The sequence below is a fragment of the Fringilla coelebs genome (assembly GCF_963513975.1).
Source record: "Fringilla coelebs genome assembly, chromosome: 5".
Lineage (NCBI taxonomy): Eukaryota > Metazoa > Chordata > Aves > Passeriformes > Fringillidae > Fringilla > Fringilla coelebs.
Window position 1 is genome coordinate 14549581 of NC_140033.1, and position 15501 is coordinate 14565081.

The 15501-nt window shown below is 45.2% G+C and overlaps 1 protein-coding gene across 1 annotated transcript; it reads left to right on the plus strand.

Annotated features, from left to right (window-relative positions):
* Positions 1–9405: 9405 nt before the first annotated feature.
* LOC311154220 (splicing factor 3B subunit 2-like) lies at positions 9406–11780 on the plus strand (the record flags this gene model as incomplete). The annotated part of the gene is made up of 1 exon (XM_084206495.1): positions 9406–11780. One exon carries the CDS (start codon positions 9406–9408, stop codon positions 11476–11478), a length of 2073 nt encoding a protein of 690 aa, XP_084062621.1. The 3' UTR covers positions 11479–11780.
* Positions 11781–15501: the final 3721 nt, after the last annotated feature.

Consider the following 15501-nt stretch of genomic DNA (forward strand, 5'->3'; position numbering starts at 1 on the left):
GCCTCCCCATCAAATTCTGACTGGTACTGCTGCAAGAGAAAAACTGGTCCATCACTTGGTTCTCTCGCTCACCAGGGCACACAGGTGTACCCAGAACCAGCCTTTAGTGAAGTGAAAGAGACATAATAAAAATATGAAGACTAAAAGGAAACCCTGGCTTTGATTTAGTTGTAGGGAAAAAAAACCTCATGATGGAAACTTCAGTACTGAAACTAGAATGAAAGCAGAGAAGCACTTTACAAAGGCTTCCAGAGAAGACCTTGAAAACATATACAGTTGGTATAAAATATAACCAGAATGCTATCAGCTAAAATACTATGGTATTCAAATTAAAAAAAAAAATCTAATTGGATTCAGCAGGGCTGTTTGCAGAGATCTAGCTCTTTCTCTGGAGGTTCTAGTTGTTTTCATTAATTTAAAATATAGTCAGAGATCCTAATGAAGATGTCACTGAGAAGTGCCTGATATCAGGTGCTATGAAACCTGATATAAGTGCATCTTAAGGGGTAGTGAAGAAAATCAGGTAATGTCAGCATCAATGCAAAAAAATTGTACAGGGGAAACTCATCATGAGTCCAAGAGAGGTTGATTGTGGCATTATGACATCCTTCCTCTTCCTATTCACCTGGAAGAAAGTGAGACTTGCCAACACAAAACTATTGGAAAAACAAAAGGCAGCCATGGGTATAAAAGACAATCCAGTATCCTGCCACCAAGTAGAACTCCCAAACCAAACCTGACCCCGTCTTTGCATCTTCTACCTTTCTCCACCTGTAGGAACCAGTGAGGCTGGTGCACCCTGAAACAGTTCCAGCTGCTGGGGCATCCCTATATGAGCATGGCCCAAGCACCACTTCCCAGCTGTGTTCTTGTTCCTCACCTTCACACAGCCTTCACTGTACGGAGTGAGCTTAAATGAAATACACCCCCAGAGTAGTGGGAACATAAACAAAAGCACTTCAGGTGTTACAGGCTCCATGTGGGCTTGGTGCACCCAGCTCTACACAGCACATGACACAACAGCTGTACCTAGATGAGTACTACAGCAACCAGAGGCAGGGAAAGCTAGCAAGGGTCACCAGGCTTTCACCTGCTGTAGCTACTCTCACCTACCACAACCACAGAGAGCCTGGCATGTGACAGGGAGATGCTGCTGGTGACCATCCATGCAGCTGTTCCTGGCTACAGAGAGACCTGGCCACAGATCCACTGTCCGAGGCAAAACTGAGCAAATATTTTCCCCCTGTGTTGGACTTCAAATTTTATACTCTGTCAGAATAAGGGACAGACTGAGAGATGATTTAAGCTGCAACCACTGCAACAGCACTGTAGTGAAATACAGGTGCCCCTGGTGAGCAATCTTGGCAGTAACACATCCAATCCCTACCTTAACACTGTGAGATGTAACACAAACTCTCTAAACCTCACTCCCTTTAATGGACAAACAAGGACTAGAAAAAGCCCAACAAATTTTGGTTCCATGCTTAACTGGAAAATTAAATACTGAAGAGGTCTTACCTGGGTTCCAGGCAGCCAAGTGTCGCAGCTGGGAATGAACAGAGCTGAGTGAGGGAAGCAAGCAAAGGCATACCTGTGCACTTCAGCTGGAGAAACAGCACGTCCCCCGAGGCACCAAGGTGTAGGTGAGAATGAGACCCAGCCTGCAACCTGTCAAAAGCTTGATTTGTGAACTCCTTCTGCTTCTGGCATCAGTAAATATATTCACTGAAAGACAATTGTGACAGGTTAAGTTCATGGCAGAAAAAGTTCATGCAACTGAAAACAGAAGGCTGGGATTCTTAAAGTGCTGGCAAACAACACCTTGTCTGTTGATTAATTAAACATCTGTTCCGTTGGTCTGGTTTGAAATCAAATATCAAAGTCTTTATAACTAGTTAACATCAGAAGTCTAGTGGCTCTGGATTATCTGACCGTGGGCTAAAAAGGATAACTCCTCCCAGCAGGAGTGTGAGTGGTCTGGAGGGCTGTTCAGGGTTCCGAGGTGACTGTAAACTGGCCTGCCAGACAGCTGTGATTGCACTTGTGTGGACATACTGAGCCAAATCTGAAATAATTCAAACTCTGGATCATCAGTGTGGGCACTAGGTTTTTCTGAATTTAAAGCTGAAGACAACACGGCAACTTGAGTTATGGCTTTGCATTTCAGCACAAGTTTTGCCTGTAACTGTCCCCAGCAGCAAGCACAGGACAACACTGACATGTGGGGTACAGCACAGTCATGGGCAACACAGTGAGAGAGCAGCTCTGAAATAGAGTTCAACAGCTCATGTGCAGAACTGGCCACTGTTTTCTGGTGTCTTTGTTGAAACATGTGGCACTGTGATTCTAGTTTTCACAATGCCAGGTTGCCTTGATACACAATTTTAGAGGTGACATATTTGTTATCAGTTCTCCTCTCACTGTTTGTAAGGCTTAATTCATGATAGTCTGTCAAGGATCATCACACATCCTTAAACAGAAGGTTTTCTATATGAGCAAAATATGTTTTATAAATGAATCACTGCCTTTTCTTTTGGTTGTTCCTATTCTTTTGGAAAAAAAGAAAGGTGTGTTCTTTAATCCTATTGCAATGCTCAGTACTAAGCGTCCTCTGCCATTATTATAATTATTAACTGTAGTGAAAATAATTCTTATAATTAATTTTTTGAAATTATTTTCCTCAAATGCATGTGGAAATTACTTGTGAGAGACTTTTTTCAGGCTGATTTAATCTGCATTTGGTTTGTACTTATGCATGATTAATTATTGTACAGATGGTTTATACTTAGTGGGTTTTGGTATTAGGAAAAAGACTAAATTATATATTAAGATATTCATTTCTCTTTCTATGTGCAAGCAATATGTCAAATGTCGCCTGAAAGAGACACATATAACTGAAGAAAGTATTATTACTATGATGCTACTAAATTATAAACTGGTTGACATTTTATTAACGTATTTCATGGGGAATTCAGAATTTGCTACAGAGAATTTATGCCAGAAGTAAATATCAAGGAAGATTTATTTGCAGAATATAGCCAGTCCTCTGTTCTGATTTATGTAGGACCCCAAGCAAGAAGGAGGTTTTAAACTGCTTGAGGCAGGGATTAAGAAAGTTCTTTCTTGCTGCTTTAATCTCTGCACAGGTAAAGGATCTGGATTTATAATGCATCACTCGTCCCATGCTGGCTGGAGGGTAGATAGCACTGGTGTGTGATTTTTCAAGTCATCACAGGTCTGAGGGTTGTCATTGCTTAGGCCCAAGGCGTATCCTCAGTACACACAAAGGATGGGAATTGTCAGCACTGCAGCATGCATCCCCTTCACAGATACCAGCCGGCAGTGAGGGAAGGGGCAGGACTAGAGCCACCACTTTAAATCAATATATTTTTCAAGAAGTGAAATTATTTGAGCCTAGGACTATTCTTGCTGTGTGAAAAGTAAGTATTCAATCTAAACAAATCACTTGGGCTTCCTTCATGTCAATGGAGAAAACCGGAGAACTCTACAGAGTTCATCCCACCACCTTCTTTAGGGAGGGATAAACCCCCTTTTGGAGGTATCTGCTGCTTTCCTTTGGTCGTGAGCAGCCCAGCTCCTTAGTTTAGGACAGATGCTTGTATTTTAAGCAACTAAAATGTACTGAGATGAATCCCATCCAAGGCCAAAATCTTGAACAAAATCTAATTATGTGAAAATCAAAATTATCTTCCTACATTCTCTCTCGCCTCTTTTGTTTCTGCCCTCATTTCTTCAAGACTATATCCTATGCCTAAAGTACAATTTCTCAAAGGCAAAGACTGAGCTTTTTGTGGAGTCAAAGACTGAGCATATTGGGAGAATGTAGCACTGAATAATAATAAAACCAGAATGAGTTGTAAGTTAACAACCAGGTAAGATAAGGGTTTTTTCTGATAAATCTGATCAGGAGAGAGCTAAGGAGAGCAGAGGGATAGGCTACAGAACTTAGGCATGACAGGAGAGAGAGGCTACCCCACCCCTCAGCCTCCTCACCTCCACGTCCCACTGGCTGCTCCTCCATATTGTGCATTCTGAAGGAAACAGCTACTTTAAAGCTTGTATTTAGTAACTATTTTTAAAGAGCTTTTTCACAATTCAAAAGGCTGTCAAGTCTATTCATAATTAATGAGAAGTTTCCTCTGTTTCTTACAGTCACAGCATCCCACAGTGCCCTTCACATTTAGTGTGCAAGTTTGAAGTCTGATTTTTCCATCACAAACAAGAAATGTAGCTTCAACTTGCGTATTATATCCCTGGCAGGCGCAGCATTGATAGTAGTAATCAACGCTAAAGACTGTCCTGGTTTCAGCCAAGACAGGTTAATTTTTTTGCAGTAGATGGGAGGGGAGTGGCCAGGACTCTGATACTATTCAATACCAGCTCAGGTCATTGCCAGGGGCAGGAGGTGAGGACTCTCCTTCTTTCAGTGGAGTAAACATGGCAGGGGGAATCCCTCCAGCATTGTTTATTTGCCAAGGAATTAATGGTGAGCATTTTTGCAGGTGAATCACTCCCTCCTTTGTATACCTCTGTTGTTATTATTGTTGCTCTTACTGTTGGCTGTCTTATCTCATTGCTGTTTCCAGTAAATTGCTCTTATCTCGACCTGTGAGCTTTGTCTTTTGTGCCTCCAATTGGAGGGGTAGGAGGGGGAAGCAGCAGTGTGGTTTTGGCAGGAGCACTAAACTAGAGAATAACATTCCTGAAGCACAAGAACAAGACAGTGTATTTATTCTAAAATACCAGTGTGATTTTAAAAGTGCTAGTCAAGCTATATATATTTAAGATATATGTTTCATGTTATTTCCTAAGGTCCTAACATTTCCCTGCTGGCAGTAGGGGCTGGGAGGATGAGAAATCTGTCACATACCTTAAGGTAGTCTCATGTTAAGTTTTCTCAGTGAGTTCATGCAGTACAAGAGGACAGGACTCTTTCAAAGAACCTTCTCATATCAATAAACAACGGCTTGAAATTTAAAATTTTTCATTGCTTTGCTGGCCTATTAGTAAGATATAGTTATTCTCCCTAAATTTAAAAAGAAAAAAAAAAATGGATTATTGCGCATGAAAGTGTGGAAGAGCAAACTAGAAAGGAAAAGAAAATTAATATGTTACTGCAACCTTAAACATGAAGCTTCTCACTGGAAAGCTTGTTGCACCACAGTACTGTTAATAGGGCATAACAGTGCTCTTATTCTAATGGTCTTTGTACTGCTGGAAATGCTAAGAAAAGATTGTCCTATTTTTATTTGTCCAAATTTGTGGCCATGTCCTGTTTTATGTCCCTATTATTAGATTTTTCATGTATGTCAGCCTAAATTGTCCTATTTTTCTCTAGGTAAAAGTAAATTCTTTTGCAGATGTTGAATTGATGTTGTTTAGAAATTTTCTTGAGCTCAGAAAATCTCTCTGGCCCCTGAGGAACCCCTGGCCCACTGGCATAGAAACATTGTATTACTAATGCAACAGACTTTCATACTATGGTCTGTTTGGGAAGTCAGATGTATGTTTGGAGGGTTTTATTGGTGGGGGTGGGGGGAGTGAATAAACAAAAAATCAGAAACCAAAAGACCAAAATTTAAAAATTAATCAAAGGAAAAGCAGTCAATTCTACAAGCTCCCCCAAACAACCCTAGGAAATTGAGATCATCAGGTGGAGAACGTGGAAGACAGGAGGATGACAGCTTCAGTTTGAGAAGAGTAAACAGCAGAGAAATCATATTCACTAGAGCACAACAGCAGTGACAGCAGCAGTGAAAGCATTCACTGCAGAGCTACCAGAGCTCAGTGGTTAAAGAGTTTCCATGGGAGCCACTGGCTCTAATCCTTCAGTCAGAAGCACAAAGTGATATCACCTTTTCCACCCTCCTGGGAAGCACCTGAACTACTGGTCTCTGAAATGAAAGAAATCTGCCCTCATAGCTTCTGTTCATTTTTTACAAGGGTTTCAAAATTAAATACCATGTTTCAGATTGACATGGAATACAACAATTTTGGTTCATTTACATTCATTTTGGTTAGTAAAAGTGAGATGGACTGAAATCACCTTTCTCCTTACTTCATTGGCTGTAAGAAATGGTTTCTTTCTCATATAATTGGAAAAATAAAAGTAGCACATATCACTAGAAAACAGGAAAAGCACATTTAGGCTGAAATGAATAAATCTTCAGAAAGATCTGTCTTCATGGAGAAATAACTGGTACATGTGATGTTACCAACACCTGTGACAGGCATGGTGTCTGGCTGAGCACCACTACAGCATTCTTACACAGCCCCTCTCCTGTGGTCACCCACGAGGTTCCTGGTTGCAGAAAAATGAGAACAGAGCAGACAGGAGTCACATGATCCTGTAAATATAAATATCCTGGCAATATAAACAGCTAAACCGACATTTTGGAGATTCTTCTTTTTCAGTCCCAAATGAGGTTTGATACAAAGGCTTCCAGAGGTATCAGTAGGTGGGAGCATGGCGCTGGTAATGCCAGTGTTGTGGGTTCAATCTCCATATGGGCCAGCCAGTTAAAAGCTGGACTTGATGATTCTTCTAGGTCCCTTTCAACTCAGCTTATTCTGAGATTCTGTGAAATCTCCCAACATATGCATGCTAATTACCTAAAAGCATGACAGAATGATAGCTGGCTGACTATCAACTCTTTAGTTTTAACTGTGTCTATCCTCTAACACCCAAATCTTTACAAACACAGGCAGCATCACACAGAAGTGAAAAGAATAATTAGATTTTGTCATGGACCCTAACCATATAACCAACATAACATTAGCACAGCCAGAACATTGCATGCTAGTAAGTTGGAAACTGGTGGACCATATATTTCCCCCAGGATCAAGAATATATAAGCCCTGCTTTCTCTCAAGTATTTAATTACACCAGATGGAAGAAAGTGGAAAAAATTTGTCTTACTTCTTGCTGATCTTCTCTTGTCAAATGGAAGGAAAGTGTTGTCACGATCAGGAAAGAGCAGCTGGGTATGATGGAAACCCAGCCAAGCACAGAAAATGCCAGCAGCAAAGCTGGAGCAGGAAATGCCTCTTACTTTCAAAAGCCATTATTGAGGCAGTTCCTTTTCATCAGAAGAAGGCAGGAAGCAATCTTTCCCCTGCTGACCACCTATGTGGAGGACATTTCAACAATAATTGGTTTGCTCATGCTTCCTGTCCTTTCTCACCAGGTAGTTTGTGACCATTACCCCAAGGTCCTGGCAGCAGGGTCAAGGGAGTCGGTGTCTGTGAACCTTGAGCCAGATGGCACTTCAGGGTCTCTGACATATCTCACAGGGTAAGTAGCCTGAAACAGAAAACAGAAAAGGACCAAAGCTTTGGGGAAGGGCAGATCAATTTGAAGTTAGGGAGAGGGAAGACAAGCAGCTGATTCAGGTACCCTGGCAGCAAAAATATTTAATGTTTTGAAAAGGTCCTAGGCAATCATAGAGACATAAACTGGGCAAGGAAGCTGTGAAGAAAACTGGGAAGATTATAGAGTATATGTTCAAAGTTGTAGCTGAAAGTTGTTGTTTAGGCAGATGGGCATGAAAATGTCACATGCTAGCAGTTCATAAAAGTGTATTGCCATGCAGGAACAGAGGCTAAAATGCACCAGGGCAATCCACCAACATGGCTACAAGGTCTCCATTCCCAGAGTGGACGAGTCAGAAATACAGTGGCTATTTGAAGTGTTAGAATGCATTGGATCTACTGAGGCCCATGATGAATTGGTCACTTAAGAGTATCCTGACCCCTTCAGATTGCCTTGCAGAAGTGTCCTGAAAATTAATTGAAACCCTGGTAATTGCCAGATTATGCTTTGGCTAGATAAAGCTTAATAACCAGTTCTTGTTTCTGCAAGGTTCAGGTCTTACCAATCATATTCAAATTGTTAGAGAAAGCAACAAGCATGATAAAATAAATTTTAAAATCCCTCAGCAATATATGGAGTTCATTTTCTTTATTATAAAAATCAAAATAATACTCTCATAAAGCAAAACCTTCATACCAATTTGTCAAGAGTTTCTTATAATCCGTCTGGCCTGCTGGAATATCATGAGAAAAACTTACAAGAAAACTCAAAAGTCTAATTTCTTATATGTTGGAATAAATCAGCCGAGATTCTTCATGCAGAAAGCCAATTCTTTAATCACAAAGCTCATATTTATAGGAAATATCAGAAGGCACTGTGTTCAACCTAATTGGTCAGCAATACAGTGAAACTCAGTTCATTGGTCACTAGGGGCTACTGTAAATGTCTATCAAATGTTCTCTCTCTAGACATGTTTACATTTTTCCTTTGTGGGTTCCCATGGGACAAATCTTATTGTTCACACAGGTGCATTTGTTTTTCACCCTCAGAATAGATTGTTGTGATAAATGAACTTCTCATTCTCAACATAGCTTCACATGGGTGTTGTAATGTGTTTTTATTTTGCAGGTTGTTGTTGGATTTGTCCTTTTGGGGTTTTTTCTCCCTCGTGTTAGAAGGACACACACCTGCCTTTGTTATTCACTTGAGCCAGGTGTCTTATCTTTTTGCTACTTAGCTACTTTTCTGCCAAGTTTCAAACCCCTTCCTCCCACATCCAGCTGTTCACCCCTCCTGTCCCAAGCAGTTTTCCTCCCTTGTATTTCATTTATCCACAAACAGGTGTTTTTCAGTGTTACATCACAGCTGTTTTAATTGGAATTGTCCTATCTCTCAAAAGAAAACAACTATATACCTTACAATGTAGAAAAGTAATATTTAGGTGCCTTAGATTGCAATGCAAGATGTAACCAGAAGTGTGCATTGCATCACCATCTGTTCAAACCAGGTGGGGCAGTTTCCTTTATCTCTTCCACAAGGCATCCTCCCTCCATGAGCTATCTTCTGTTAATGGCCCATTGAGTCCCACTGCCTGACTGATAAAATTACCTTGCCCCATTGTGAAATGCTCCACCCAGGGGGAGGAGCCAAGCATTCCTAGCTGGATATAATGTGAGATTTCAAACACCACAGGCAGCCTTTTTCCACTGGATTCCCAGAGGAAAACCAGAGCCTTCTACGCCACCACTGGACCTTCAAAGGAAAACTACACCCTTCGACAGGATCACTGCTTCAACAGAACCTCATCTGTCTCTCCAGGAGGACTGCAGCCACCATTTATTTGCACTGCTACCAACACCCTCACCAACAGGGCGTCAGGTTGTATTCTGACTTTGTCTGCTTGAGCAGTAAAATATTTTTTAAAGAGCTAATTATTTCTAAACATTAGAGAACTGCTGCAGATCACATTCAAGGTTATACGATTTAGTTAAGAACTTAAAATTGCTGAAAATAATCTTGGAGGAAAAGGAGAGCCGTGGGCTGGGTGCAGGGACAGGGACAAAATGGACAAGATGGCAGAGATGGTCAAGCTGATTACCCCAGCCCCACACAGTCCCCCTGAGGGGGCTCCCATTGGTGCCCCCCTGACCCCCCGAGGCAGCCCTTTGGGAGCCCCCCTGCCCCTGGGAGTATCCAAGCCCCGTGCGCCTCCCCTGCTCCCCAGCGACAACAGCAGAGAGGCCCAGGACTTCGGGGTGGGCACCAAGATCCCGCAGGTGCTGGAGAAGATCCTTCAGCTCCAGCAGAGCTGCCAGGAGGAGCTGATGATGGTCCCGGGGGTCTCAGCTGAGGGTGAGATGGAGACAGAGCTCCAGGCATCAGCACTGGCCTCTGAGACTGAGGAGGACACAGGGACATCCAAAAAGGTGTGGAACCGGAAGCGCCGCAACCGCAAGAAGAAGCAGGGGAAGGGAGGGGCCCGGGAGGGGCCCCCAACCCCGACCTGCCCCTGGCAGAACCCCGAGCCCACCCCTGGGGATGCCCCCAAGGTGGAGATTGAGTACGTAGCTGAGGAGCCTGAGATTGACAACCCAAACTTTGTGTTGTTCAGGAGGATTTTCGAGGCTTTCAAGCTGACAGACGAGGTGAGGAAGGACAAGGGGAAGGAGCCAGAGTGGGCGGAGCAGGCAGAGAGCACCGGGGTGCCCTGCAAAAAGGGAGCCAAGGATGGCACCAGGGGCACGGATGGGGTCAGCTCTGAGGATGAGCAGGAGAAGCAGCAGGAAGCACCCAAGCTATCCAAGAAGAAGCTGCGGCACATGAACAGGTTCACAGTGGCTGAGCTGAAACAGCTGGTGGCCCGCCCTGAGGTGGTGGAGATGCACGATGTCACCGCAAAGCACCCCAAGCTCCTGGTGCACCTGAAGGCCACACGCAACTCTGTACCGGTGCCACGGCACTGGTGCTTCAAGAGGAAATACCTGCAGGGCAAGAGGGGCATTGAGAAGCCACCCTTTGAGCTGCCCGAGTTCATCAAGCGCACGGGCATCCAGGAAATGCGTGAGGTCCTGCAAGAGAAGGAGGAGAAGAAAACGATGAAGTCCAAGATGCGGGAGAAGGTGCGACCCAAGATGGGCAAGCTCAGCATTGACTACCAGAAACTCCATGATGCCTTCTTCAAGTGGCAGACCAAGCCCAAACTGACCATCCATGGGGACCTCTACTACGAGGGGAAGGAGTTTGAGACGCGGCTCAAGGAGAAGAAGCCGGGTGTCCTCTCGGATGAGCTGTGTATCGCGCTGGGCATGCCCATGGGGCCGAACGCCCACAAGGTGCCCCCTCCGTGGCTGATTGCCATGCAGCGCTACGGACCGCCCCCCTCGTACCCCAACCTCAAAATCCTGGGGCTCAACTCCCCCATCCCCGAGGGCTGCTCTTTTGGGTACCATGCTGGGGGTTGGGGGAAGCCCCCCGTGGATGAGACGGGGAAGCCACTCTATGGGGATGTGTTCGGCACCAACGCCACCAAGTTCCAGGTGAAGGAAGAGGAGGAGATCGACCACACACCCTGGGGAGAGCTGGAGCCATCGGATGAGGATTCTGAGGAGGAGGAGGAAGAAGAGGAGGAGGAGGAGAGCGATGAAGAGAAACCCAACCAGACAGGGTTCATCACCCCCACTGACAGTGGGTTGATTACCCCAGGGGGCTTCTCCTCAGTGCCGGCCGGGATGGAGACACCGGAGGTGATCGAGCTCCGTAAGAAGAAAATTGAGGAGGCCATGGACGGGAGTGAGACCCCCCAGCTGTTCACGGTAGTCCCTGAAAAACGCATGGCAACTGTGGGCATGGCCATGATGGGCTCCACCCACGTCTATGACATGTCTGTAGTGGCGGGACGCAAGGGGCCAGTGAAAGAAGGACGGGGTGTGGAGGTGGCGCTGGCCCCTGAGGAGCTGGAGCTGGATCCCACAGCCATGACTCAGAAGTATGAGGAACATGTGAGGGAGCAGCAGGTGCAGGTGGAGAAGGAGGACTTCAGTGACATGGTGGCCGAGCACACCGCCAAACAGAAGCAGAAGAAACGGAAGGCACAGACGCAGGATGCCCGTGGGGGGGGCAAGAAGTACAGGGAGTTCAAGTTTTAGATGTCACTGCTGTCCCCTCGGTGTCACCTCTCTGTCACCCCCCTGCACACCTCTCTGTCCCTGCACTGGGGGGCTGGTGCTACCCTGGGATCAGGGGACATCACCCCTTCTGTCACCCAGGGCTGTGGTCCAGGTTTTGAAGACAGTTTGGTGGCACTGTCCCCCATCCTTGTCCCCTGTGTGTGTCCCCAGCCTGTCCCCATTGTTTTGAAAATAAAAGGTGGCATTGCCACAAAAAAAAAAAACAAACAAAAAAACAAAAAAAAACCCACACAAAAAAGAAGAGAGCTGTAGCAGCCAAGCCTGGATGGGGTGGAGGCAGCCCCGCTGTGTCACCCCATATCTCCAACAGGTCCATTAGATGAACAGCAATTAAACACAGATCAGCTGGTCCCAAGTGATGGGCAGGCGCTGCACCAAAAAGGGTGGGAGTGAGCTGCCTTACGACACCACTGCGACCAACTACGGAAGGGAAAACTCGGCGGCAGCATCCTGTGGTCGCAAACTGAGCCTGCTGTACCATAGCGCATCAGTAGGGGTTAGAGTCTAAACTCTGGAGTAGCTGGGCAGCGGTGGCGATGGACACCATAGAGACCCATTGTGGCACCGCCCTGCACCGATGCACCTCTGTTTCCCCCCAAAACACTTGTGGTTGAAAAAGAGGAGAGGAAAGGGCAATAAAAAACAAACCCTAAAAACTGCATGCTGTAAGGGGAAAAACACCAAAAGACAAATGTAGAAAACACTAGAAAGGTACAAAGCACCCATGGCTCTCCTTTTTTGTTTTGGAGTCTGCGAGTTCTGCAGGGGACCGCCAACTGAGGGGTCCAGGCCCGGTGGAGTCACCAGGCCTGGAAAGAAGCTTTGCTATAAAAACATTATCTGGGCACCAGCAGTCTCACAGTTTATGAGTTCCACACCGGGATCATGGTACTTTATTTGTTTCTCTACACAGTTTCACTCTCACCAGCCCTACTGCCACATCTGGCCCCAGGGATAGAAGGGAAAATGACCAACATGGGGACCACGTGCTCCTGAGCATCTGCAGAGAAGGACACACACAGAGGCACTGCCCAGGAACCGGAGGGTAGCCTCAGACTCCACTAAATACATTTGCTGAATCAGGGCCACCCCCAGGACCACACAATACAGTAACAAAAGTATTAGCATATTGTGGCATTCACATTCTCTGAACCTGAAAGAAGCAGAGAAAAGAATGATCAAAACAATTCCGATCTCATTTGCTGTGCCTGTGTTGTGCCAAAGTAGAATGCAATATGAAATTTGTTTACCCAAAGTGATGGTGTTTTGTTTCCTTGGCCTATCAGGGCCAGGCACGTGTCCAGACTGTCGGTCAGGAAACAGTCAGAAGACTCTGTTCAGTGGAATGCTTGTGCAGTTTCAGTTTACATGTAATATAGTATTGTAAAGTAATTAATTAGTCTTCTGATCTCAATGGAGTCAGATGCATCATTCTTCCCTGCCACAGGGGTCACTTTGGTTACTACAGCATATACTTATACTTTCTCTCTCCTGTTCCCAATATATTTTACCTCTTTTAACTCACAGTATGTCTTTCGTCCCATGTCATATACATTTCTGTGCGGTCGCCACTCCCACATGCCATTTCCACATCAGGGTTGTATTCTCCAGCTTGTTTCCCCCACACTTTAACAGACACAATGTATTTTCTGGTTCTTAACGATTGTTGGGGTTTGGGTTTTTCTTTCCTTTTCTTTCCTAGTTACTTGTGGAATTTTTTCCCAGTGAGTTGCTAAGAAGCACTGATGGCTGGGTGCTTGAGATGGCAGGGAGGGGGAATTCCTCTGATATTTTGGGAGTTTCTCTCAGGGGGATACAGGGATACCATGAGAATACAGGCAGGTTAAAGATTGGGGCTGGGGAGTTGGGGACTCTCTCTCTCTGGGTTTCCCTGTGGGGAAAGGAAGTTGCTGCCACCACCATAGCGCCAGGATTCCTGCGCATTGCTGCCAGTCCAGCTTGCTGCTCCCCAGAGTCCTGCTGGGGCACCGGGACCGGCTGCCCCAGGGTCTGTGGAGCGAAGCCTCTCCTCCATCCCTGCCCGCCTGGGCCCAGCCGCCATTGCCGCGCGCTCCCCAGCCCGCCCCACAGCGCCCCCTGCAGCCGCGGGGGAAGCACCGCCCCCGCCCCGCCCACCGGCGGCAGCAGCGCCCCTGCCGGCCGTGCCCGGAACTGCAGCGGAGGGAAAGAGCCGCGGCCGCAAGGGCGGACGGGGTTCCCGGCTCTGTTTGTTATTAATGCTGTAGTTGCTGTTCTTCTGTCAGCCTTGTTATACATACTAGTAAAGAACTGTTATTCCTATTCCCATATCTTTGCCTGAGAGCCCCTTACTTTCAAAATTTAATAATTTGGAGATAGGGGTTTGCATTCTCCATTCCAAGGAAGACTCCTGCCCTCCCTAGCAGACACCTATCTTTCAAACCAAGACAACCGTTCACTATTAGGCTGCCTCACCTTCCCTGACTCTCTTTCGGTTGTATATCTTCCATGGCTGGGGACCGAGTTTGCCTTCTGTGACTTGCAGTTTAGTTCTCACCAGGTGCATGCTTTCTCCCAGGAGTTGTGTTTGTTTCTATGAGTGTTGTGCCATCTGTGGCCTTGTGAGCTCACCATCTGGGTTCCGCTACACCAGCTGTATCTTGTCTTCCTTTACAAGGTCTTGTTTCTCTTTACAAGGTCTTTTAAGTAGAAACTGACCAATTAAGAAATGACACCTAAATTATTTTTACTTTTAACCCAATAACCAACCACTCGTGCCCTGCAATGCGGACTTTTTTATCCAATTACACAATACCACCCAAACCCATGAAGAAGAAGGTAAAGAAGGGCCAGCCTCCGCCCTAAAACCTCCATCTTGCTTTATATATATTACTATATTCTATAACCTTAAACTCTAAGTTTTCCACCATGTGATATTACACAATTCTATTCAAACCACACAGTGATAATCCCAGTTCTATCATAAATTTTGTAAGCTTTCTCAATGGCCTCAGGTCAAATGTAGTGTTTGCTTGGGTGTCTGTCAGCACAGAAAATCTAAAATTCTCAGCAAGCGGAGGGTTCCAACATCTTCCCCTCCTGTTTGAACCATGAACAGTGATTTGACAGCTTTGTCAAACCACTGCTAGACACACTGAAGTAGACAAGGCAGAAACACCATGATATCTATGATGGTATATCAACACAAACATGCCTGTTTTCAGAAGTTCTCTCCCCAATGGTGTGAGGCTCAACTGCCCATACTGATCATTTAATTGTGATCCTTCTTTGGCTCTGAGTTTGGTTATACCTTCCTGCAACTATTGTATGCTATTATATATAGATATCAAATGGTCGGAAAGGTTCATACGACACATTCCATCAAAGTCCTTACACCCATGTCCATGCACTAACAAAAGAAAATCAGTCACTGCTCTGTTTTTGCGGAGTTGCATGTGTTGCACTTTGAACATCAGTTAACAAATTGCTCAGTGTGAGAGAAAGGGCACGACATTGCTTACTTAGCCAACAACATAGTTAATTCAATTGTTTCAAGGCTACCCCTGAAGCAGCTTGAGGCAGAAGGAAAGCTGCTGTAAACCTCTTTCCAAAATCCCAAGTCCTAACATCATCATCACCACAGTCAGGATTATACTGATGAATGAACCTTTTCTCTCTACATTTGTGCTCTTTTATCATTTTTATGTTAGGTGTCAGTAAAGTAAGTCTCCCAATGCTACAATGGACCAACTTTGACATTTGATGGAATGGCAGGCCAAACTTTATCTCCACAAATGAGAAGGATCCCTTGTGGCAACTGCAAAGGGATATGGTTGGGTGCTGTGTGCAACACTGAGGTGAAATTACAGCAAGATGTCGCATTTTTGTACAAGGCGTGATTTGGAGTAACATTTGTAATTTTGTCTTTACTTTGTTTTGACCCAGGAAAGTCAAATATTATGCAAAAATCCATTTTCCCTGAGCCAAAAAGCTCCAATTCTT